General features: G+C 46.6%; 1 protein-coding gene across 7 annotated transcripts in view; it reads left to right on the forward strand.

Moving 5' to 3' along the window:
• KDM6B (lysine demethylase 6B) overlaps positions 1–19,043 on the forward strand; it is a 456,451-nt gene that overhangs the window by 114,614 nt on the left and 322,794 nt on the right. For 4 of the 7 annotated variants that reach the window (XM_075272436.1, XM_075272437.1, XM_075272435.1 and 1 more), the window contains 14 exons: positions 48–272; positions 378–2,935; positions 6,002–6,128; positions 6,242–6,347; positions 6,435–6,640; positions 6,728–6,792; positions 7,051–7,122; positions 7,241–7,389; positions 8,401–8,515; positions 8,609–8,796; positions 8,888–9,029; positions 10,948–11,074; positions 11,158–11,328; positions 11,739–12,197. In XM_075272436.1, coding sequence (XP_075128537.1) covers positions 48–272; positions 378–2,935; positions 6,002–6,128; positions 6,242–6,347; positions 6,435–6,640; positions 6,728–6,792; positions 7,051–7,122; positions 7,241–7,389; positions 8,401–8,515; positions 8,609–8,796; positions 8,888–9,029; positions 10,948–11,074; positions 11,158–11,328; positions 11,739–11,762 — 4,275 coding nt within the window. In that variant the 3' untranslated portion in view covers positions 11,763–12,197. Of the gene's footprint in view, positions 1–47; positions 273–377; positions 2,936–6,001; positions 6,129–6,241; positions 6,348–6,434; positions 6,641–6,727; positions 6,793–7,050; positions 7,123–7,240; positions 7,390–8,400; positions 8,516–8,608; positions 8,797–8,887; positions 9,030–10,947; positions 11,075–11,157; positions 11,329–11,738; positions 12,199–19,043 lie in introns of those variants that run through there. The other 3 variants (XR_012716077.1, XR_012716076.1, XM_075272439.1) reach the window with 2 other exon arrangements.

Below are 19,043 nucleotides of genomic sequence, written 5' to 3' on the forward strand. Positions count from 1 at the left end.
TCCATAATGAAATGCATGTTCAGGCTTGGGTTTTTTTTTTCTTGCAGGATCCCCGCATCCCACCCCATGTTCCCTCTTACTCTTCATACTGCCCCCCTCGTCCACCACCACCACTACACCAGCAGCCCCGCCCTCCAAGTGACCTTAGTGAGGCTCGGTGTCAGAGGTCACCGGCGGAGGTCATTCCAGCGCCACCTCCTCTCCACGTGCCTTACGACCAGAGAAGACCCCGCATCCCAACACAGAAGACCTCTAGGACTGATGTGCCCCCTGTAAGTCCTCTATTCTCACTCCATTATCTCTTCTGCCATTCTTTTCTTGTAGTCAAAACGCTCATTTTTGTTTGTCCTTGTCATTTTTTTTTTTTTTTTTTTTAGCCCTCTGATCGCTATCCGACCCCAGAGGAGACCACCGTCAGTATCTGCCCGGCACCAGAAGAGCCAGACCCACCGAAAACAATATGCCCACCGCTCCAGCCCCAGCCATCTTCCACTCCTTCGCTCCAGCAGAGCTGGGTGCCAGCCCCAGTCAAGGAGGAAGCGAAGAGCGAAGACGAACTGGAGGAGATTCTGTACGGGGAGGGTCATAGTTCCATCAAACAAGAGGCTTACTTTTCACCTTGCAAAACCCCAGTGGGGGGCAACGTCTTTGATCATCGAACTCAGGGCATCACCACCAGCAAAGTCAGGCCAAGGTCTGAGTCCTTCCAGGATGCCAACCTGGATCAGGTCCTCAAGAGCCTGCAAAAAATTGATGAATCTGGGTTATTTGCCCCAAAGAAAGAGGAGGTAATAGAACAAGAGATCACGAAAAGCCCTCAGACTCCAGAGCTGGACATCAAAGGCAAACATCTAAGCCATGGACTTCCTGTGTCCGAGGGCAGCTATTCAGGAGGAAAGAGGTCACCAGCTCAAGAGGACAATGCCTCGTTCTGTTCTTCTTCTTCACCCTACCACAAAGATACCTCAGGAAACCTTCAGGTGCTGAGTTTAGCTGCTCCACCAACAGCACCCACTTCAGTCTTGACTCAGAGCAGTCCGAATCCGGCCTTGTCCGAGAGCAAAGAGCAGGAGCAAGCGAAAGAACAGCCCTCCGGATGCAATCAACTCTTTGACTTCCCTTCAGGACAGCTGGCCGAACCCTTTGAGGAAGCCACCGAGTTTGCAAAAATTTTACCCGATGGGCTGGACGACATCATGAAGATGCTGGATGAGTCTATAGAAAAGGAGGAAAGAAGAAGCAGCAGCTCTAGCGATGAGGACTTTAATTCCCCTACCCCTCCCACCTGCCCACCAGCAGAGACCAGAGAGGCACCCAACCTCAAAAGTCCAACTCGCCCCGTCTCTGGCACTAAGCCACCGGAACCTAAATCTGGGGAGATGTATACTTACTACGGACCTAAAAAAGCAATACTGGGGCAAGAAACTGTTAGTAGAGCTAAGCCTGCTCAGCATGGGGGCAATAGTGTGCTGAAATCCCTGGCAAGTGTTCTGGAGGGGCAGAAGTATTCCTACCGTGGAGGACACAGCCTCAAAACTGGAGGGGGTTCGTCCTACTATACTGGTGCTACTATGGCGAGCAAGCGTAATGTTGACCCATACACTGCGCAATCTACCTCACACCGGGCCTGGGACTCTAAAATGGGAGCCGCGTCTACCTCAGATGTGACAGGACGTGAAGAGGTGGCAGCACCAAGGCCTGGAGTCCGCACTGAGACGGACATTTTGGAGGACATAGCACGTGCTTGTGAAACATTGGTGGAAGGCACAATAGGGTCCGGGAGCCGTCGCTCCGAAGAGGAGGAGGAAGAAGAGAGAGGAGCACAAGGACCCACCATTGCAGTTGAAAAAAAACTTGATCACATTTGGGGTGCTGAAAAACAAGACTCCACTACTAAAGATGAACCTGAAACTGTTTGGGGGGCCGAAAAGTCAGAGGGTGTGACTGCGAGAAAACTTGAAACCTCTGGTGTAAAGGAGGAGCCTAAAAGCATGGCCGAGAAGACTCCAGAGCCTCAATGGGATGTCGAGACGGCAGAAGTGAAAGACAAGCGTAAGCTCGAAACCACGACAGAAGCAGCGTCAAGACAAAGCAAGACACTTGAGGGAGAACTGAAGAAGTTCTTTAAGGTAAAGTCTTTCCCTGATAAGATGGAGGCTACTTCGGCTGCATCAGTCGGGGAGTGTATCTTGAAGGTGCAGACAACACCTGTCAAGGACGTAACAAAGACTGATGTCTCTCATGAGAAACACCACAGAGGTCCAGAACGGGAATCGCCCAAAAAATGCACAGAGACCCAGAAAACCTACGAAAGTACCTCTTCTGAAACGCCAAGGGTGGAAGGTGACAGCAGACTTACACCGGGCGCCTCACCCGAATCACAAGCAGAGTGTGTAAAAGTGGTGGAAGCTGAGAGACCTCAGGAAAGGATAACGCTCTCTCTTCCTGCCCCGAACCGAAGCAAAGACGAGAGCAGAAAGAAAGACCGAAGGCATCGGAAACCGAAGAGGGACAGGAGCAGGCGCTCGAAGGAAAGGCGCTCGCAGAAGGACAAGGAGAGGCAAATCTTGGGGAACCTGGACCTTCAGAGTCAGTGTCGAGATGCTCCGAAGTCTTCAAAACAAGGATCTGGTGGAGACAGAAGAAAGGCAGAAGGTGGGAGAAGGTGTACGGAGGACGGCCATCACAACCAGTCCTCCTCACCCGCTACTCCTGTTTCTGCTCCAACTCCTGCCTCCCATGGAACGGCAAGTTCTGATCTTCTGAAGATGAGACCCCTCACCGAGGGACCACTTAAGGAGCTGAAGATAAGATTGATCAAGGTGGAGAGTGGAGACCGAGAGACCTTCATTGCATCGGAGGTGGAGGAGAAGAGGTTGCAGGCTAGCGAACTGACTATTAACCATACGGCTGCTGAAATCATCAAGGCCACCAAGTGAGTGGGTGTAAAGGGGGCACTGTGAAAGATGCTGCTACAGGATGTCGGTAGAATGAAGGGGGCACTATTGCACATTGCCCGGGGATGAAGCATGGAGCGCCCATGGACACTGCTCATGCATGTATGGCTGGTGCTGTAGTGAAGGGGCAGCAGCGCTCCAAGCATCACCCCTGGGCACTGGATTATAGGGCTTCAGCTAGGGTATTAAGAGACGGTGAAGGGATTGTGAATTTTGAATGCAGCTTTGAATGTGACTAGAGTCCAAGACCTGCTATTCGCCATGAGAAAAAAATGACTTTATAAGTAGAGCCGCACTTGTACTTGTGTGACCCAAAGGTTGCTGCAACGTCATATTCGGCAGAAATCCAAAGCAAATTAGCAGACATTTGCTAATGTCACCTTGCAGTCAATGTTATAAGCCTTCCGATTGGTCCACGATTTCTACAACATGTCATCAGGGATTAGATGATGTCCACGTCATGTACAGTGGTTGTCAGGGAGGTAGAGGTGATGTCCACGACATATACAGTGGTTGTCATGAAGGTAGAAATGATGTCCACGACATATGCAGTGGTTATCAGGGAGGTAGAGGTGATGTCCACGACATATACAGTGGTTACAGGGGAGGTAGAGGAGATGTCCACGACATATGCAGTGGTTACAGGGGAGGTAGAGGAGATGTCCACGACATATGCAGTGGTTACAGGGGAGGTAGAGGAGATGTCCACGACATATGCAGTGGTTACAGGGGAGGTAGAGGAGATGTCCACGACATATGCAGTGGTTATCAGGGAGTTAGAGGAGATATCCACGACATATACAATGGTTATCGGGAGGTAGAGGTGATGTCCACGACATATACAGTGGTTATCGGGAGGTAGAGGTGATGTCCACAACATATACAATGGTTATCGGGGAGGTAGAGGTGATGTCCACGACATATACAGTGGTTATGGGGTAGGTAGAGGTGACGTCCACGTCCTATACTGTGGTTATGGGGTAGGTATAGGTGATGTCCACGAGATATACAGTAGTTATCGGGGAGGTAGAGGTGATGTCCACGACCCTATACAGTGGTTATTGGAGAGGTAGAGGTGATGTCTACGACATATACAGTGGTTATCGGGAAGTAGAGGTGATGTCCACGACATATATAGTGGTTATCGGGGAGATAGAGGTGACGTCCACGACATATACAGTGGTTATCGAGAGGTAGAGGTGATGTGATGTCCACAACATATATAGTGGTTATCGGGGAGGTAGAGGTGACGTCCACGACATATATAGTGGTTATCGGGGAGGTAGAGGTGACGTCCACGACATATACAGTGGTTATCGGGGAGGTAGAGGTGACGTCCACGACATATACAGTGGTTATCGGGGAGGTAGAGGTGACGTCCACGACATATACAGTGGTTATTGGGGAGGTAAAGGTGACGTCCACGACATATACAGTGGTTATCGGGGAGGTATAGGTGACGTCCACGACATATACAGTGGTTATCGGGAGGTAGAGGTGATGTCCACGACATATACAGTGGTTATCGGGGAGGTATAGGTGACGTCCACGACATATACAATGGTTATCGGGAGGTAGAGGTGATGTCCACGACATATACAGTGGTTACAGGGGAGGTAGAGGTGACGTCCACGACATATACAGTGGTTATCAGGGAGTTAGAGGAGATATCCACGACATATACAATGGTTAACGGGAGGTAGAGGTGATGTCCACGACATATATACAGTGGTTATCGGGAGGTAGAGGTGATGTCCACGACATATACAGTGGTTATGGGGTAGGTAGAGGTGACGTCCACGTCCTATACTGTGGTTATGGGGTAGGTATAGGTGATGTCCACGAGATATACAGTAGTTATCGGGAAGGTAGAGGTGATGTCCACGAGCTATACAGTGGTTATTGGAGAGGTAGAGGTGACGTCTACGACATATACAGTGGTTATCAGGGAGGTAGAGGAGATATCCACGACATATGCAGTGGTTATCGGGGAGATAGAGGTGACGTCCATGACATATACAGTGGTTATCGGGGAGATAGAGGTGACGTCCATGACATATACAGTGGTTATCGGGAGGTAGAGGAGATGTCCACGACATATACAGTGGTTATCGGGGAGATAGAGGTGACGTCCATGACATATACAGTGGTTACAGGGGAGGTAGAGGAGATGTCCACGACATATACAGTGGTTATCGGGGAGGTAGAGGTGATGTCCACGACATATACAGTGGTTATCGGGGAGGTAGAGGTGACGTCCACGACATATACAGTGGTTGTTGGGGAGGTAGAGGTGATGTCCACGACATATACAGTGGTTATCGGGAGGTAGAGGTGATGTCCACGTCCTATAAAGTGGTTATGGGGTAGGTAGAGGTGATGTCCACGTCCTATAAAGTGGTTATGGGGTAGGTAGAGGTGACGTCCACGTCCTATACAGTGGTTATGGGGGAGATAGAGGTGACGTCCACGACATGTACAGTGCTTGTTGGGTTGGTAGGTGTGATCGATCTTCTCACCTTGTATGGTGGTTGTCAGGGCGCTAGATGTGATCTCCGGCTCTGACGCATTCAGACAGCCCCTTCCTCTTGAATTACAATGGGGGTGTTGATGACCCTGAATTTGCTGTTAAGAAACGAGACAGAGGAACAGAGAGAACATTCTGTTCTCCGGCCTTGAGGACTTCGGATCTATCAGAGCAACAGGTACGAAGCTCAGATCGGAGATGAACGTCTCATGTCGTACGGCCGGTCAGCCGCAGGGCCGCGGTGTGAAGCCACATTGATGTCATAAGTGAAAGGCGATCATACACGACACAGGGAGGACGGGGCGATTCAGACGCTAGGTGGAGCGTTCCTGTAAGAAATCAACTATGTAAGAGCAGGATGAGGATTGACGCCTCGTCCACCGAGATCCACCAGTCAGGGCCATATCTGACCAGATTACAGATATTTAGGATTTACTGGAGTTATAAATTATGTCATAGATTTTTCTCCTTTTTCTTCATCCTCTTCATCATCCTCCTCTCATTTGTTTTTGTACAGGAATATGGTGCTGAAGGGGAAGTATAAAGAGTCCTATGTCCTGCCCTCCATGTCTGTGAAGCCTCCGGTGGGAACCGAGAGGAACCTTCCCCGAGAGAAGCTGAACCCCCCAACACCCAGCATTTATGTAAGTCGTCCAATGGGTCTGCCCCTCCCCCAATAGGGTGACACACAGGGTGGTGGCCATGTATTAGTCACCCCCGTGGTCCCGCTCTGACTCTATCGTCCTCCATATTACAGCTGGAGAGTAAACGTGACGCCTTCTCCCCGGTTCTGCTCCAGTTCTGCACTGACCCTAAGAACCCGATCACGGTGATTCGTGGCTTGGCCGGATCCCTGAGACTGAGTGAGTTTTCTGGGTGAAGCTTTTGTAGTTGTCTTGTACCTGAGGTGTCAGTTTCACAATAACTCCCCATCGTCTTGTCATCCCCAGACCTCGGCCTCTTCTCTACGAAGACCCTTGTGGAAGCCAATGGAGACCACACGGTGGAGGTCCGCACTCAGGTGCAGCAGCCGTCCGATGAAAACTGGGACCCTTCTGGGACTCGGCAAGTGTGGCACTGTGAGAGCAGCCGTTCCCACACGACCATAGCCAAATATGCCCAGTACCAGGCGTCCTCCTTCCAGGAGTCTCTGCAGGTGATGTAGCGCGGCTGGGGCAGTCGTTACTATAGCGGTATCGCTATACCAGTATATAGAATCGCCCTGACCTTATGTCTCTTACAGGAAGACAAAGACAGCGATGACGAGAGCAACGAACCCGACAGTACCACAGAAAACCCACCCCCTAGGTAAGTGGCCATAGGCTAAGAAGCTGTTATGGTTGATATAGCCCCGCCCCATGTGTCAATAGGGGAGGAGCTTTCCAACAGTAGGGCCGAACCTCACAGCTCTCTGCTACCACCTGCTGGTTTGTCTTCTGTACAGCATAGTAACATGCCTTTAAGAATTTTTCCAAAAAAAACCTCCTAAACATGCACCAAAGTAACCCCTTATTGTATGGACCCAGCTCACCCCGGTCACTGATGAGGATTATCTGTCTCTTTCAGCACAAATCAGGAGCACAAGACCCCCCATATTATCAAATTTGGAACCAACATCGACCTCTCTGATCCTAAAAGGTGAGACGGGAAGGTGGACCCCTACACCCCCTGCCCCGGCCACCCTGTGATGTCCACTGGGGCGAGCGACAATGGGCAATGCCCCTCCCCCTCTTACACCCGCTGTCTTGTTATGCAGGTGGAAGCCGCAGTTGCAGGAGTTGCTGAAGTTACCGTCCTTCATGCGTGTGACGTCTAATGCCAACATGTTAAGTCATGTGGGTCATACAATCCTTGGGATGAACACGGTGCAGCTCTACATGAAGGTGCCAGGAAGTCGGACCCCAGGTACTAGCGCTAAACCCGCCATACTCTTGTCTTTAGTCATAGCAACCAGAGGACAGCTTATTCCTTAAACTGCTCCGGAGACATGAAAGCTGCCCCGTGATTGGGTGCAGGGGGCAATGCCAGGCAGTGACTGGTCCTTGTGTTTTGGGTTTTTATTCGCAACTTATATTCCACTCTCTGTGATTACTTTTTCTGCCCTTCTCTGTCTTGCTCTTTCGCTCTTTGGTCCTCACTTTGATGCTAACTTGCTTTTTTGCCCTCACTCTGACACTCGCTCTTTGGCCCTCGCTCATTTTTTTGGTTTTAGTTGCCCCCATTGGTAATATTAACATTAAATATACTGTGTACAACGCTCTTAGTCCCGGCACAACGTGGCGCCCTCCTAGTCCCAGCACCATGTGGCGCGCTCTTAGTCCTGGAACATGTGGCGCCCTCCTAGTCCCGGCACCATGTGGCGTACTCCTAGTCCCGGCACCATGTGGCGCGCTCTTAGTCCTGGCACCATGTGGCGTGCTCTTAGTCCCGGCACCATGTGGCGCGCTCTTAGTCCCGGCACCATGTGGCGCGCTCTTAGTCCTGGCACCATGTTGCGTGCTCTTAGTCCCGGCACCATGTGGCGTGCTTTTAGTCCTGGCACCATGTGGCGTGCTTTTAGTCCCTGCACCATGTGGCGTGCTTTTAGTCCCAGCACCATGTGGCGTGCTCTTAGTCCCGGCACCATGTGGTGCGCTCTTAGTCCCGGCACCATGTGGCGCGCTCTTAGTCCCGGCACCATGTGGCGTGCTCTTAGTCCCGGCACCATGTGGCGTGCTCTTAGTCCCGGCACCATGTGGCGTGCTCTTAGTCCCGGCACCATGTGGCGTGCTCTTAGTCCCGGCACCATGTGGCGTGCTCTTAGTCCCGGCACCATGTGGCACGCTTTTAGTCCCGGCACCATGTGGCGCATTCTTAGTCCCAGCACCACGTGGCGTGTTCTTAGTCACTGACTTTATTTCCTCTTTTTCCATCCAGGACATCAGGAAAATAACAACTTCTGCTCAGTGAATATAAACATTGGGCCTGGAGACTGTGAGTGGTTCGCTGTACATGAGAATTACTGGGAGAAGATCAGTGCCTTCTGTGACAGGTGAGTCTCCTGCACTTCCCAACACCGCCACTAGTGGGCGCCTTAAAAAAAAGAACCTTATTTTATGACTTCTAAATGGGCCTCCTTTCCCAGGCATAACGTGGATTACCTGACGGGCTCCTGGTGGCCTGTCCTGGAGGATCTCTACCGAACAGATATCCCGGTGTACCGGTTTGTGCAGCGGCCTGGAGATCTGGTCTGGATAAATGCAGGGACTGTTCATTGGGTGCAGGCCACGGGATGGTGTAACAACATTGCCTGGAACGTCGGGCCCCTGACACGTAAGTGATCTGTGAATTATCAGGGTCTTTGTAGATGAACCCCTGAGATGGGCTATGAGCGGCCTCCTCACATAACCTCTGTGCATTACAGCTTACCAGTACCAGCTGGCTCTGGAACGTTTCGAGTGGAATGAGGTCAAGAACGTGAAATCGATTGTGCCCATGATCCACGTGTCCTGGAACGTGTCCAGAACTGTAAAAATCACAGACCCGGATCTGTTCCGCATGATAAAGTGAGGACCCATCACACAAGTCCCCTCCACGGTCTCTTACCCCCTCATCTATGGTCTCCATGTCTTCTCCCTCCTCTTTTTGCTCCTTATTCCCAACCTCTTGTATTACTTCTAATTCCATCTTTATACGATCTTCTTCTTACCACTTCATTCTTCATCTCCGATTCCTGTGACGCCCTCTCCCTGGCTCTTAGTCCTCCTTGTCTCTGGGATTTCCTCATCCTCTTCATCTTTTTTCTTTTGATCCACCTTCTTCTTTTGTATCGGATCTTCATCTTCTCTCTCCTTTTTCTCTACAATGCATGCTGTACTGCCCCTCTCCCAGCACTCTGCACCTTGTTCTGCTTTGCCCTTCTTTTCCATCAATCTGATCAGCTCTTACTCTGCCCCTCCCGGCGCTCTGCTCCACACCCTTCTCCGCTTCTCTCTCCCAGCACTTTACTCTTCATTCTTTTTTTGCTTCTCTCTTTCAGTGCTCTGCTCTTTGGTCTTCCCCGTCCCTTTTCCAGTCCTTGTGCTCTGCTCCTCGCTTTTCTCTGTCCCCCACTCCTGGCTCCTCCACTCGTTCTTCTCTGCACCTCTCTCGCAACACTCTGCGCTTCTCTCACAATGCTCCACTCACAACACTCCGCTCTTCTCTGTTCTGCTCCTCTCTCACGACTCTCTCCTCCTCTCATGATGCTCTGCTCTTTGCTCTTCTTTACTCCATTCTTATTTCTTGACGCTCTGCTCATCTCACACGATGCTCTTCTCTGCTCCTCGCTCTTCTCTACTCCTTGCTCTTCTTTACTCCTTGCTCTTCTCTACTCCTCGCTCTTCTCTGCTCTTCGCTCTTCTCTTTGCTCTTCTCCTCGCTCTTCTTTTCTCCTCGCTCTTCTCTGCTCCTTGCTCTTCTTTGCTCTTCTCTACTCCTCGCTCTTCTCTGCTCTTCGCTGTTTTCTACTCCTCGCTCTTCTCTGCTCCTCGCTCTTCTCTCTTTGCTTTTCTCCTCGCTCTTCTTTTCTCCTCGCTCTTCTCTGCTCCTCGCTCTTCTCTCTTCTCTGCTCCTCGCTCTTCTCTGCTCTTCGCTCTTCTCTGCTCCTCGCTCTTCTCTGCTCCTCGCTCTTCTCTGCTCCTCGCTCTTCTCTCCATCTCGCTCTTCTCTCCATCTCGCTCTTCTCTCCATCTCGCTCTTCTCTCCATCTCGCTCTTCTCTCCATCTCGCTCTTCTCTCCATCTCGCTCTTCTCTCCATCTCGCTCTTCTCTCCATCTCGCTCTTCTCTCCATCTCGCTCTTCTCTCCATCTCGCTCTTCTCTTTTCTCTTCGCTCTTCTCTTCTCTTCTCTCCTCTTGTCTTTTCTCTTGTCTTTTCTCTTCGCTCTTCTCTGCTCCTCGCGCTTCGCTTTTCTCTTCACTCTTCTCTGCTCCTCGCTCTTCTCTTCTCCTTGCTCTTCTCTTCTCCTTGCTCTTCTCTTCTCCTTGCTCTTCTCTGCCCTTCTCTGCTCCTCGCTCTTCTCTGCTCCTCGCTCTTCTTTGCCCTTCTCTTTTCTCCTCGCTCTTCTCTTTTCTCCTCGCTCTTCTCTTTTCTCCTCGCTCTTCTCTTTTCTCCTCGCTCTTCTCTGCTCCTCGCTCTTCTTTGCCCTTCTCTGCTCCTTGCTCTTCTCTTTTCTCCTCGCTCTTCTCTTTTCTCCTCGCTCTTCTCTTTTCTCCTCGCTCTTCTCTGCTCCTCGCTCTTCTTTGCCCTTCTCTGCTCCTCGCTCTTCTCTTTTCTCTTCGCTCCTCTGCTCTTCGCCCTTCTCTGCTCCTCGCTCTTCTCTGCACCTCACTCTCCAATGCCCCACTAGCCCAATTCTGTGCTTCGTCCCTCTGTCTCTTGGCCTCCTCCACATGCTTTAGTGTTTTCATTCTGTTTCTTACTCCATTCCTCTCCTGTTGTAGATATTGTCTCTTACAATCCATGAAGCGGTGTCAGATCCAGCGGGACAGCCTCATCCGCAGCGGGAAAAAGATTGCCTACCAAGCTAGAGTCAAAGATGAACCAGCCTACTACTGCAACGAGTGTGACGTAAGAGACCGTCTTGTAGGCCTTGGGACACACAGAGGTCACATGACGCCAGGTCCTCACTGTTCCGTTTCTCTCTCTGTCAGGTGGAAGTATTTAACATCCTGTTTGTCACCAGTGAGAGCGGGGGTAAGAACACTTACCTGGTGCACTGTGAGTCCTGCGCCCGGACAGCCAGCATCTCCGCCAGCAGTGTGGTCATTCTGGAGCAGTACAGAATGGAGGAACTTATGCAGATATACGACAGCTTTCACCTGGTGAGGATTCGGGGCCCCACAGATTCCACAAACAAAGGCCCCCAGGACTGTCCTGTGCTAATGCCTGTTAGATTTTGCGTGTAACTTTGTATGAGCATCTTGCATAGATATCTGCTGCTACATCAAAGTGAAAAAATTAACATAAAAAAATGCAAATTCCTTTAAAAAAATTCCTGAAAACAAAAGGTTGAATACAAGAATTTAAAAGTGTGTAATACTACATTTGCCCTGTGGGGGTGCTGCCAGTTAATAGAGCGGATTGCTAAGGGTCCAAGGGGTGGGACCTTTTTTTTTTTTTTTTTTGTATCCAGCTTAGTCAGGGAAATGCTCAATTTGTACAACCTATAAGGGGTTCATAAACTTTTTGTAATTTTATAGTAATTTTCTATTTTATTGCTTCTTTCTCATAGGCCCCTCCTCCAAGCACACGGTGAGCTTTTGCTCCTTCTTCTGCTCCTGCAACAGTCTCCTCCCCCCTCCTCCTCTGCCGAGCCAGCCAATCAAAACTCTCCCCTCTTCCCAGGACCAGGGATGAGGGGGCGGTGCTACAAAACCAACCAATCGCGACAGAGAGAGAGAACCACAGAATGAGAGAGGGAGGGTAGGAGGGAGACGAGCCAGTTATGGATCGGCAGCTCATATTTCACTCTCTCCAGCCAATCACAGGCCTTGTTTACACAGATCCCGTTCTCCTTTTGTGGGAACAGCCAATCAGGATGCAGGATTCTACATGTCTTTGTTGATAATTTTATTTCTATATTTTGTTTTGTTTTTTTCTTCCTCATTTTTTTTTTTTTTTTTGTAATTTTATCAGGAATATTTATTCTGAAATCTTGAATTTGTGACTCTGAGGGCGGGGAGGGGGTGGTATTAATTTGTGGGGGGAGGGGTTTCTTTGCAAGTGGGGCACTGAGTGCATTTTAATTTTTTTTATTTTTAAATTAACTTCAGAGTGGTTCTCTGCTATTGAAAATAGTGTGTGTGGGTGCCCCCTGTGTGACAGAGGGGCGCTGACCAGGCTAATGCTGTATTATTGAATGGGTATGTCGGAAAGTATCTTGGGGGCGGGAGGGGCGCGGGTGGGAGGGTGAACCTCATGCAAGTGATTGTGATTCTTGAACATAAAGTTTTCATTAAAAGCTGTGGTAAATGCTCGGACCCGGTGCCCGTCGAAGGGGGCACTTGGTCTAAGGACGGGGGGCATCACTTATGAGTCCATGTGGGGGGTCGAGAATATTGGAGGTGGGTTCGAGGGTAACAAGACATAACACTGTTGGGTGGAAACATGGCGCAGTTCACTTATTAATGCCCCGCTGGGTGGGTGGGAGGGAGAACACCGACTGTGCTGAGATCTAGGAGGATCCCTCCTTTAATGGGTTAAAAAAAAATTTAAAACAAAAAATATGATGGCGCCCTTACCACTGCGAATGAATTAACCTCTCTCCGGGTTGTGTTTGACGAGAAAGAGATACGGGTTTTTATATATATATAGAGAGATAAATATCTATTCAGCGCGGACTCCGCCCCTTTTAACCATTTCCTTGGATTTTTCACCCGTTTCCTGTTCTCTGTAATATAGAAATTTATAAATAAATATATATATAGAGAGAGATTTGGTTTAAACTTACCTATGGAACGTTTCCCATCTGCTGGTTACTTCCCTTAATTTGCTTGTAGCGTCTGTTTTTTTTTTTCGTTGTTATTTTTGATTCCTGTCTTTCTTGAATATTTTATTATATTTTTATTGTTGAATGCTTTTGGTTGTTTCATTTTTCGTGTAAATCTTTTATACCTCTCGCTTCACAAAACCACAGGCCAGTCCTTTTCCAACAATTTTTTTTTTTAGTCCCTCCCCCACAATAGGCCCTGCCTACACATAAGCTCCACCCCCTACACCAGGCTCCACCTTTTGCCTTTTCCTCGAGAAGTTACACCCAAGGCACACTCACACGCTAAATTCACTGTATTGACTGATCTTCAATAGCAAGTGGTGGCCATTTTGTCTGAGATGTTATTTCAGGGAGGGGGGTTTCCTTAAGAAAATAAAGAGGAGACATGAAACTGATAAGACATTTCCCCCTCCCTCCCCGTATGTGGTGTCAGGACTGAGATGTCTGTGGCTGTAAGTTGTCACATTGGTGTCTGATGAGTTTTATTTTTTGGTGTCGTGTGGGCTGCCATTTTGTGGTCTTCCTCGGGTCATTGCTTGGAGACTTCCGATACTCGAGATATACCGAAGGAAAAATCTTTGAAGGATCCAGTGTTTTATTTATGGCATTAAAAATAAAGTATTTGTCAATTAAAACAAAAAAAAAAACCTGCGGGTTGCTCCGTAGCTAAAAAGTGTGATGGCGTCCATTTTATTATAATCCTTCGAGTTAGGGAAAAATATGAAAAAATTTCAATTTAAAAAAATTTGAATTTTTTTTTCTAAAAAATTTAAAATTTTTCTGTAAGAGTCCAGTTTTGTGAGCGGTTTGAATTAAAGAACAAAAAATTCGAAAAGCTATTCTTTAAATAAGTAGGACCCTGGCGAATTACAGCTTGGGCACAGTTTTTTTTTTTTTTGGACAAAAATTTGCAAATCAAATTTGCAAATCAAACATGGCCGGCAAATTTGGTTAATTCGGTGCCGATGAATATCTCCGTTGATCACACCGTAGCCATGTCTATGTATTAGTGCTAGCTAAATAGGAAGAATATATAGCGTGGCCTGCCCTTGGGTGGTCATAGGTCTCCAGAATTGGTGAATATCTGCCTGGTCTGAGGTTCACTCCAAGCTTTAGGAGACAAATGAAAGCTTGGGATAACCGGAAAACTAACTTCATGGCCCAATAAGGCCAAAAAGTGTTCCATGCCAGGTCGTCTTTGACCAGCATCGACGCCTCAGACCAAGGTCGTGGCTTTTTACCGCTTCACTAGTCATGAATAACCCTAATATCTCATGGTTGATCTTGGATCAACTCTGCGATACTCCCATATAGAAGTTATAGGCAGAAACTTATGGAGTCTTCAAGCCGTATTGAAGTCTTGAGGACCTCTTGTGTCATATTTTGTACCCAACTAGCGAGTCAAAGATCTAGAGGAGACCAAAGATGCCATAAGCTGTGAGGGTTTTTTTTTTTTTTTTTGGTGGGGATGATCTTCCTGTGGAAGGTTGTCACCAAGGTTAGAATTCATGGTAAATTTCGTGAGGGCACCTCCAGTAGTAGTAGATGAGCTGAAGCAGGTCCCCTGTCCCTGTCTTGAGGACAATTTCCTCTCCGTTAACGAAATAAGACACTGGATCCCTCATATATTTACCTTAATCACCAAAAGTTACTCTTGGGACATCAGTCGACCCTCATCAGAGACATCTTACATGATATGGGGTTACTTTCATGGTATGGCCAACGAGGGATAGGTTTAAGGTTGGGAAACTCAGTATGTTCACCACCATTCCCGTTTGGCCACCATCTTTCTACAAGTTGTATAAGACAATAAGCTATAATCTGATAGAAGGAATCCATACGTGTACCATTACTTGTCAACGTTCTACAGGGTGTGAAGGACACCCTATAGTGGGCAAGCGTAGAGTACCCATCAGTGCACAACTACACATCCACTTGGTGAATCATGCTGGTGGAATGTAAGAGTTCAACACTACACTTCCTGTCTGACCACCACTTAATAGAGTGTAAAGGACACACCCCTGAGGGGCAAGTCATGGATGAGGGGCATACAGGTCGACCACAACACCACTTCTCTCACCACCTTTTGACAGAGTGTAGAGGACACCCATAATGGGCGAGTCAGGGATGAGGAACCTGCAGGTCCACCACTACACCACCTGTCCTACCACAACCTTACTACAGAGTGTAGACCTCAAGTATATGGAACCCATTAGGGCATCACTACACCTCTCCTTGTACCATCACGGTTCCAAAAAGGGAACGCCGGGATTCAGTCAGCGACCAGATTAATTTTTCCCTTCCGCTTTATTTATTAACCCTTGCAGCTCTTTCCTCACCTCCTTTACGTTGAATAAGCTTTGGCCGATTTTTCTTGGTGCTTTTTGATTTTTTTTATTGTCTGATAAATACCTTCTACCAATGGTGCTATGGATTATTGTACATTTTATTTTACTCGGTGGCGGGGTAACAAGGGGTTTGGCTCTGGATTTTATTAGATTTTTGAATCCCCACCCCCTCGCTTGATACAAGAGGAATGGGGAACGCTGGCGGGGGTGGGTCTGAAAAAGTGAGGTTCTGCATTTCAGTGGTGGGATTGGGGCTCTGCGGCCACGGTGGGCATGTCCGGGTAAAATGTTTTTGTTTTTTAAAAAAAAAATTACATCTGTTGGATTCGGAGAGGGGTTAAAAATTATCAAACCACAGCACTGTGGCGATGGAGGGGGTCTATGAATTAATTGCAGCTGTCTGGAAGGAGGAGGGTTAACGTGTCGGTGCTTTGCAGATCTTTGGTGCTAATGAAACCTCCCCATGTTTTACCCCAAATCTGCAGAGCGTTGCACCCCCTCTCTCCTTTGTGTTTTTACCTGGTGCTAAATACTTATCCTGTGTGTTTTTATTTCTTAAAAGTTGATTTACTATATGTGTGTGTTATTGAGGGGAGGGGGCCTCTTGGTTTGGATGCCCGGTGGGCCTGTTGGTGCATTGCGCCCCTCCCCCTTTTTTATGTGACACATGCATCATGGCGTGACACCACGTATAAAGCACAGCATCACTAGACTGGGGTCCATTACACTGATCGGAAACGCCGTTAACCTCCTCCTCACTCCGCTCTAAGGTCCGTTCCGTGGGCAATGCACTTACACCCCACCAGAGGGCAGCACAACCATGAGAGCCCCCATAAACCCTAGGGTTTTCCCTTTCTGTCTGTAACCCCTTTCCCTCTACTCAAGAACATCACTCAAACTCAAGACTTATTATTTTTAACTGAGCCAGCGATTTTTTTGCCTTTTTTTGTGAATTTGTGATATTAATAAATCTGAAAAAAAATAAATAAAGATTTTGATAAAAAACAAAAAGAAACTTGCTTTTTTTTTTTCAAGGTTACATCAGAGAAATGGAACGTTGTTACAGCTCCGGCTACAACTAGAGAGTAAGAAATGATTGGTGGTAAATAAAGTACAGAATAGTCTATAGGAAATTAGCTAAAAATGAAATTATACTATGTATAAAAAGATCTGACCCCTATGTACAAGAATATAACTACTATAATACTGCTCCTATGTACAAGGATATAACTACTATAATACTGCCCCTATGTACAAGAATATAACTACTATAATACTGCTCCTATGTAGAAGAATATAACTGCTATAATACTGCTCCTATGTACAAGGATATAACTACTATAATACTACTCCTATGTACAAGAATATAACTACTATAATACTGCTCCTATGTAGAAGAATATAACTACTATAATACTGCTCCTATGTACAAGAATATAACTACTATAATACTGCTCCTATGTACAAGAATATAACTACTATAATACTACTCCTATGTACAAGGATATAACTACTATAATACTGCTCCTATGTACAAGAATATAACTACTATAATACTGCTCCTATGTACAAGAATATAACTACTATAATACTACCTCCTATGTACAAGAATATAACTACTATAATACTACCTCCTATGTACAAGAATATAACTACTATAATACTACTCCTATGTACAAGAATATAACTACTATAATACTACTCCTATGTACAAGAATATAACTACTATAATACTGCTCCTATGTAGAAGAATATAACTACTATAATACTACCTCCTATGTACAAGAATGTAACTACTATAATACTACCTCCTATGTACAAGAATATAACTACTATAATACTACCTCCTATGTACAAGAATATAACTACTATAATACTACCTCCTATGTACAAGAATATAACTACTATAATACTACTCCTATGTACAAGAATATAACTACTATAATACTGCTCCTATGTACAAGAATATAACTACTATAATACTACCTCCTATGTACAAGAATATAACTACTATAATACTACCTCCTATGTACAAGAATGTAACTACTATAATACTACCTCCTATGTACAAGAATATAACTACTATAATACTACTCCTATGTACAAGAATATAACTACTATAATACTACTCCTATGTACAAGAATATAACTACTATAATACTACTCCTATGTACAAGAATATAACTATTATAATACTACCTCCTATGTACAAGAATATAACTACTATAATACTACTCCTATGTACAAGAATATAACTACTATAATACTACCTCCTATGTACAGGAATATAACTACTATAATACTACTCCTATGTACAAGAATATAACTACTATAATACTACCTCCTATGTACAGGAATATAACTACTATAATACTACTCCTATGTACAAGAATATAACTACTATAATACTGCTCCTATGTACAAGAATATAACTACTATAATACTGCTCCTATGTACAAGAATATAACTACTATAATACTACCTCCTATGTACAAGAATATAACTACTATAATACTCCCTCCTATGTACAAGAATATAACTACTATAATACTGCTCCTATGTACAAGAATATAACTACTATAATACTGCTCCTATGTACAAGAATATAACTACTATAATACTGCTCCTATGTACAAGAATATAACTACTATAATACTGCTCCTATGTACAAGAATATAACTACTATAATACTGCTCCTATGTACAAGAATATAGCTACTATAATACTGCTCCTATGTACAAGAATATAACTACTATAATACTACTCCTATGTACAAGAATATAACTACTATAATACTACTCCTATGTACAAGAATATAAGTACTATAATACTGCTCTCTGTATACTATCGCTCCTATAATACCCCTCCCCGCTGACCTCCACCTCTCCTGCTCCCCCATATAACAGTGTTATCTTCCTGGTTGGTCACAGGTCATGATTCTTGTGGGTCTGTTCTCCATCACCTCAGGGTCTCTCTGACCATTTCCCCTCCCCCTCTCTTCTGGTCCTCACTCCCATCATTCCTTGTTCTCCTCACTGATCCCCTCAGGTTTATATGATCTTTAGTCCCGGTCCCTGTCACTCCCTGTGATGTCGGTCACCGTTGCGCCCACTACAGCTGAATCCATGGCGTGAGGCAAATGTTTGTCTTGTTGTCAGTAAGAATCCTGTCTTTCCCATAGCAACCAATCACAGCACAGCTTTCATTTTCCATGAGCAGAATATGAAGTGAAAGTTGCGCTGTGATTGGTTGCTAGAGGCATCTCAGGATTTCATTCATTTCCTTTATTGTAGTCCATAAAGGGGCACTTACCTATCAGCCATAACATTAAAACCACATCCCAATTGTCATGTAGCCCCACATCCTGCTGCTCAGGACTCCACAGAACCTCTGGAGGTGTCCGGGGGTCTCCGGCAGCAGATACCGGAAGTTGCTCGCTGTGGCCCCCAAGTGTTGGACCAGTTTTTCCAGCCCATCCCACAGAGACGGGATCAGATGGAGATCTGGTGAATTTGGTGCCTCATCTCTGATGTTCCTCACACCATTACCCTGATGAATGTGCCACAGCCAATAGGGGGCACCGCTGCCAGGTCTGTACAACGTCTAGGTGGCGCATGTCAAGGTGACATCCACACGATATCGGGACAACGGTTTCCCATCAACACAATGTGATCCCTCAGACCAGACACCTCCTTCC

The sequence above is a fragment of the Leptodactylus fuscus genome, chromosome 5 (genome assembly GCF_031893055.1).
Source record: "Leptodactylus fuscus isolate aLepFus1 chromosome 5, aLepFus1.hap2, whole genome shotgun sequence".
NCBI lineage: Eukaryota > Metazoa > Chordata > Amphibia > Anura > Leptodactylidae > Leptodactylus > Leptodactylus fuscus.